Source organism: Heterocephalus glaber, unplaced genomic scaffold (genome assembly GCF_053883595.1).
Source record: "Heterocephalus glaber isolate CG9 unplaced genomic scaffold, H.glaber_assembly_v1.0 deba00001662, whole genome shotgun sequence".
Lineage (NCBI taxonomy): Eukaryota > Metazoa > Chordata > Mammalia > Rodentia > Bathyergidae > Heterocephalus > Heterocephalus glaber.
This window is the reverse complement of record NW_028258403.1, coordinates 5,709,618-5,716,860: the sequence shown is the minus strand read 5'-3', so window position 1 is coordinate 5,716,860 and position 7,243 is coordinate 5,709,618. Positions and strand designations below refer to the sequence as shown.

At 41.9% G+C, this 7,243-nt stretch overlaps 1 protein-coding gene across 1 annotated transcript; it reads left to right on the top strand.

The window, feature by feature from the left end:
- The first annotated feature begins 3,176 nt into the window (after positions 1-3,176).
- Cma1 (chymase 1) lies at positions 3,177-6,045 on the top strand. Its single transcript, XM_004864066.3, has 5 exons — positions 3,177-3,312; positions 3,962-4,112; positions 4,707-4,842; positions 5,060-5,314; positions 5,712-6,045. The coding sequence occupies exons 1-5, from the start codon at positions 3,255-3,257 to the stop codon at positions 5,856-5,858; spliced, it is 747 nt and encodes a 248-aa protein (XP_004864123.1). The 5' UTR covers positions 3,177-3,254; the 3' UTR covers positions 5,859-6,045.
- The last annotated feature ends 1,198 nt before the right edge of the window (positions 6,046-7,243 follow it).

The following is a 7,243-nucleotide window of genomic DNA, read 5'->3' as shown; positions in this document are numbered from 1 at the left end:
TGGTCTGTTTAAGGACTACTTTTCATTTTAAAGATGTCATTTAATCCTCTAAATTTTGATGGAATCTCATTTATTAATTTTTTCTTTTATACATCATGTCTTTTGTATACTAGGTAGTTCTTGCCTACCCTGAATTCATAAATAGTTTCCCTTATAATTTCTTCTTAAAGTTTTATACTTTTAGGCTTTCATATTTAGGTTCATAGATCCCTTCAAGTTATTTTCATGCATGGAAATAAAGGGCTGAGGTTAATTTTTATATAGGGATACCAGGTGTTCTAGTGCCGTTTGCTGAAGACACTATCTCTTCCTCGGCTCTTGAATTGAGTTTATATTCTATAAAATGCTAATGTTAAATAATCTTTCAAAACTCAGTGGACCATATATGTGTGGTTCTATTTCTAGATTTTCTGTTTTAGTCCAATGATCTATATGTCTTTCATTACACCAGCACTGCTTTGATTACTGTAGCTTTAGAAGAAGTCTTAAAATTAGGTATTAAATGTCTTCCAACACTGTTTTTGTTGTTGTTTTTGGCTTTTCTAGGTCTTTTGTACTCCTACATAACTTTTAAATTTCAATATCCAATTCTTCACTTATAGCAAGTATACACAGACCTGAACTTTTATATATACCTTGTGTTTTCTAATCCTGCTAAATTCAAATACAAGTTCTAGGGGCTCCTGGAGATTTCTTAATATTGTCTCTGTAGATGATCATTTCATCTACATATAAAGATTTTGCTTCTACCTGACCAAGCCTATCCTAATTGTGTCATTTTATTGCCAGACTATTTTGGTGGGGCCTAGGTTTCAAAGTTTAATGGACAGATAAAGAGTAAGCATATCTGCCCTTGTTCCCCACCTTAAGGAGAAAGCATTGCGTCTTCTCCATTCATATAGGGTGTTCTCGCTGGAAGTATGGAGCACATGTCTTTAATCTGTTGAGAAGGTTCTGTTCTACTTCTAGGCTCCTGATAGCTTTTACCATGAACAGCTGTAGAATTTAGTCCAATACTTTTTCTCCAACTAGTGACAGGATCATATGGCTTTTTCCTTTCCTCTGTTAAAATGATGACTTTTGGGGGTGGATCTTCCAATGCTAAACCAACACTGCCATCCCTATAACAAAACTACTTTCTACATACTGCCGGATCTGAATTCTAATAGTTTGTTTTGTTAAACAAATTTCTATCTATGTTCATACTTTTTTCTTTTATTATCTTTATCCAGTTTTAGGATTAGCACAATGTTGATTTCCTAAAATGAGGGGAGAAGTGTTCCTTCTTTTTTCTGCTTTAAATGTTTGATATAATTTATCAGTTAAAATGTATATGAGCCTGCTGTTGTCATATAGGTAGGTTTTCAAGCTAGGAATATACTTTCTTTAATAGGTGCTATTCAAATTTTATATTTCCTCCAGAGTTAGTTTCATTAATTTGTCTTCCAAGGTACTTCTTAGAAGTTGTCAAATTTATTTCAAAACAGATTTTTGTAATATGCTTTCTATATCCTTTTAAATTCTGTAAAATCTGTGGTAATGTCTCCTAGATCTTGATATTGTAATTTAAAAAATGTATAATTGGTATTGTGTAACAGGAAGAAAAGGTCTAAAGGAGCAGGGGAAGTGGGAGGGGTAGGGGAAAGGAAAGAAGGGAAAAGAAAAAATATGAGAAAAGGAAAAAAATGGAAACAAAGTCTTTGCAAATAGGGAAGGGTGGAGGGGGTGAAGGGAGGGCAGGGGAAGGGGAAAAAAATAAGAACCAAGATACTCATGTAATGGTACAAGATCCCAATGATGAATGCAACTGTATTTTATACCTAAAATGTACCAATAAATTTAATGGGAAAAAAAAAGAAATGGGTCATCCCAGTCACAAACCCAAGATCACATCAAGGATCAGGCTCCCATGTATGACCTAAACACATAACTATCTAAGGGAAATGACACTGTACCATTGTACCCTCCTCTCCCTTGGACTCCATCCTCCAAGATCAGAGAAAGCAGCAGACAGGTGCTGGAAACTCAGTTCTGATTGTTATGACTTGTGTGATCTTGGTTATATTAATGTTTGAGTTTCAATTCTACATTTATAGAGACAGTAATAGTATTTTCCAAGGTGGCTGTAAAAAGAACAAAAAGAAAAAAAAAGCTAAAACCTCAAATACTGACACTGTATATTTCAGCAAAATATAGGAAACCCCAGCTACCCAGAGCAAAGCACCCATCTTCTACACCTACACTTCCCCTCCACACTGACAGGATTCTATTTCTCTATTTCCTGTGGGTGGTAGAGCAGAAAGGACCCTTGTTTTGAAAACAGAAAAATCTAATTTTGAACTGTTAGCCTTGATAGCCAGACCAATAAAATTGAAATAAAAACATCCAGTTTACAGGGCTATGAATGTAATAATATATCCAAGGGATGTGATAACAAATGACATGTGTGGGCTCTGAGAAAATGCTAATTCCATCCCATTTGTCTAGTGATGCTATACATAAAGTCCTATCCTGGAATGTGTCTCTTTCCCCCATTCACTCACCTTGGGCCTTTCTCTTGCTCTGCCAACAAACATTGATAACAGGGGAAGAGAAGCACAGATCAGTGTTTTTCAAATTGCAGATAATCATGATTTAAGAGGGGTACTGCTCAAGTTTTATAATATAGTGGAATGATGCAACATAGAATTAAATTGAATGGAATGGAACAAAAGCTAACAGAACACTGCACATCATTAGGATAAATATTGTCTTCTGAAATTTGTGTTTCACTGGGGTGTGTGTGTGTGTGTGTGCTCATATAATGGAACATATGTGCATATATTCATTGGGTCTTTTTGCAAAATTTATTTTTTAGTGTGGGCCATACCCATACTATTGTGCATGCTTCTGAATGCTCAACGTGAAAATGATCCCCAACCAGTGTTTCTGGCAGAGTTTTAATACACTGCCCTAACTGGGAAAGACAAGGTCCCTCCATGGCCAGTCTCCACACTCCCACCAGATAAGGGGCATGGTCGAGGACTCATCTAGGGAGCCAGAACGTGGGAGTTTAGGCCTAAATTTTACCTTTGGCAAAACAGAGTGGGATTCTGAGGAAACGTCTGGTCATGAGGACAGCTAAGTTAGGATGACAACAGAAAACATGACCACACAGTTCCTGTGGTTACCAGCCTTGCTCCTCCTTGCTTGCTGCGAGTAATAAAGCCCGAGGCTAAAAGATAAAACCTGCTCTAACCAGCCTCTTTGAGAAGATGTGTCTTCTTTCTTTCCCTCTACTACTCCTTCTCCTATGCTCCAGAGCCAAAGCTGGTGAGTATAAAATCCTTTTCCTCATAAATCCTCAGGATCAGCTCCTAAAACAAAGATGTTTATTCTGAACTTAGCTAACTCTTAAGGAGAGATCCCAGGATCTCTCCTCAAGAGTCCCAGAATGAAGTCTCCACTTGGGATATGCACTCCCATTCTCTTCAGGCTTCTACTACTCACTGATTTGGGGGAATTCCAGAGCACGTGGGAGGAGGAGGGAGAGTCCCAGGGTGGGCACTTTCTCTTCATCCTCTGAGCGTCAGAGCTACAGATTGCTTTGTGTCCTGTCCATTCTGTGGTGCTGCTCACAGGCTCAGGGAAGGCAGGGAAGGAAGCTGGACAATGTCCTGCATGGAGATAGAGAGCAGGCTAGGCCTCAGGCAGAGTGGGAGCAGGGGAGATCCAAAGTGGGAGATGTCTAAACAGTATTCAATTTAGAGTTGGCTATCTGCTTGGAGGAAGAAATGAGAATTTATGGACGAAAGCTGTACCTGGGAAAAGCAGGTATAAGAGACCTGAGAGAGTGATAAGCAATATTCAGGGCAAAGATGAGATTCAAGGGAAGCCTGTGTCAACCTCAACCAGACTGTGCATTCTCTGGAGACAGCATCAACGCCTGGCCCTCTTAAGGTCCTGGGACTGTCTGTTCTAGGGGATGTCATCGGTGGCACAGAGTGCAAGCCACACTCCCGTCCCTACATGGCTTACCTAGAAATTGACACTTCTGCGGGACAGCAGAGGGCCTGTGGTGGTTTCCTGATACGACGGAACTTTGTCCTGACAGCAGCTCACTGTGCAGGAAGGTAAGACAAGGGCCTGTTTCTCTCCAAATGGGAGATAAACAACCAGGCTGGCAACCTAGGCTACACTTACAGTAGGTCCTGAAGAAGGGATCCTGGTACTGGGTCAACTTTCAGGAGAGAGATTGGGACTTAGATAAATTGATCTCATTGACTAGACACCTTGAGCCTCAGTCACTGTGAGCTCAGCTTTCCTGTGGAGGAAAAGGAAGCCCACCCCAAGTCCTCCTCTAAAAACAACTTCTCTCACCTCCACTGCTTTCTTCTATGTTTTGCTCCAATGGCTAGCCCTCTTATGGGGCTCCCTGAATTAGGAAGTACTAACCCTGTCCCCTGGGCCCTCCATGGCCTGCTCATTCTCCACCAATCTTCAGGGGTCCTGTCCTGGAAATTGTGCCTGGCTCTCAGAAAGCTCTTCCCTGATTAAATCTTGAATCCCTCTGATTCCCCTCCCATAATAAGAAAAAATACAAGTAACCCAAAAAGGGGGAATGAGTCAAGTCCAGTGCTCTAGTGATGGATTCCAGCCTCTTTCCTCTCAGGAGAAATCTCCAGCCATAACTGTTTCTGCTTGTCCTTCCTTCTTCCTTACAACAGGTCTCTAACAGTCAACCTAGGAGTCCATAATAAAAAAGAGAAAGAAGACTCATGGCAGAACCTTAAGGTTCTAAAGCAATTCCCACATCCAAACTACAGTAACTATACGCTTCTCCATGACATCATGTTACTCAAGGTAACAACATCTTTCTTCTTCTGTTCATCTTCCTTGGACTTCTCTTTCAGATCCCCATTGCCCTGAAATTTCCCTGGTCTGCCTCTGGATGCTGCTTCCTCCCCACTCCTCTTTCGACTTGGCTCTACAGGGGAGCAACTTGCCCTTCCCTCCCTGATTGCCTCCAATTGCCTCCCAGCCCATGTCCTGCACTAACAGTCCCCTACTCCCTTCGTAGTTGGAGAAGAAAGCCAACCTGACCCTGGCTGTGGGCACACTGCCCCTCCCACCCCAATTCAACTTCATCCCACCTGGAAGAATGTGTCGGGCAGCAGGCTGGGGGAGAACAGGTGTGGAGGAGCATGCCTCAGACACTCTGCAGGAGGTGAAGCTGAGACTCATGGATCCCCAAGCCTGCAAACACTTCACAGACTTTAACCACAATTCCCAGCTGTGTGTGGGCAATCCCAGGAAGAGAAAATCTGTATTCAAGGTGATCCTCTAACCAGGTTCTCCACAAATCACTGTTTAGGGACCAGAATTCTTCTGGAAAGAGATAGAGCCAGAAGACTGTCAGCCAGTGACAGGTTTGGGATCATAGATGTGAGGAACCTGAAACCGTGGGCATCCTCTTTTTGCCCAGGGAAGTCTGTGACCATCCAACCCAGTCTGCAGCACAGGGCACATGGGATATGAAAAAGGTGGGGTGACTGCCCCAGGGAAGGAAGGAGGAGCATTAGACCTAGATATATAACTGCATGAGGAGCCAGGGCTCCTGGGTCTGAGGGTCTGAGTCTAAACCTGGTGATGACTCCAAGATGGGACCCATGGGCAGGGGTGGAGGACTTCCTAGCTCACCTCTTATTCTCTCTCTCCCCCCACCTTCACAGGGAGACTCTGGAGGCCCCCTCCTGTGTGCTGGGATAGCCCAGGGCATTGCATCCTATGCACATTGGAATGCAAAACCCCCTGTTGTCTTCACCCGAATCTCCCATTACCGGCCCTGGATCAACAAGATCTTGAAGGAGAATTATTAACCATGGAGCCTGGGCCAATCTAAAAGTAAATCTGGAACTGGATCTGAACAGGTTCTCTGTACTACTTGCTCTAGTCTGTCTCTGGCTCCTGCTGAAGTCCTGCCACATCCTTGAGACTCCAAAAGGTTGCTACACAAAACCAGTTCACACAACTCTCAATAAAGCTCAATAAAAAACACAAATTCCAGATCTGAGTATGATTGATCTCCTCTCTGTTGCTCTCTTCTCCCTACACACAGCAAGCTTGATTCCAAGGCCAAGTAACTGTGAGATTTGGAAAATACGTTTGTGCACATGTGTGCACGTGTGTGTGTCCATGTGTGTGTTTATATGTGTAGTGTATGAAACAGACAAAGATAGAGAAACAGAAATGGAAATACATGGACAGAGAGACTAAGATAATACTGAAAAAGTAGAGAAAGAAGAGAAAGGATTTCCCTGGAAAAGCAGGATCCAGCTTAAACAAGAAATTATACTAGCTCTTTCATTAATCATTCACCCCATCCCAACTCTAATTTGCCTTTAATAAGAGAATCACTGAGAATATTTTGCATTACAAACAAAACATGAGATCTTTAGAATATCCCGATCCTCCCCCCACTAGAAGCCAATAGCAACACCCTTCTTTCCACCACCCTGTGCAACAACCAAAATATCTCTAGGCATTGATAATGACCCCAGCAGTTGAGGGAAGAATCATCTGTTGAGGATCACTGGTTTAGATAGATGATATGATGAAAGCGGTTAATGCCACACGAGGCACTACCTCCACCTCGATAGGAGAACATCTACCATCCATGGAGCTTTAATCTGAGATGCAGAAGAGATTACCTCTCACTCTTTCCAGCTAAACAGATACTGGGAGCAGATGAGATAAGCATCACAAGATCTGCTTGAGCAACACAGAGTTCTCTGCCCACACCAGCAGGAAGTCCAAAGCCTAGAGCCTGCTCAGCACAAACACTTGCCAGTAGAAGGACTGGCTGAAGGAGGCAAAATAGAGTAGGACAGGGACACCTCCACCAAAGCCTGAGGCCAACAAGACCCATGGCTTCTGAGGGCATGGTGAATCCTTCTTACTAAGGGAATTATTTCTAAGAATTCATCTTTGAGAAATAACAGAGACATGCATGAAGATTCATGTATAAAGATTTTCATCTCAGTATTTTTAATTACCAAAAAAAAAAAGCTGGGATGCCAGCCATGGAATAGAATTTAAGTGGTAAATTAATACAATTCAATATTTTGAACTCATTAAGTTTTTACTTTAAAAACATTCAATATAATTTAGTGCCTTTAAGAACAATATGAAAGTCTCCCTATATTAGAATCTTAATTTTTTAATTTTTAAGGATGCATAAGAAAACCTGGGAGTAATTATATCA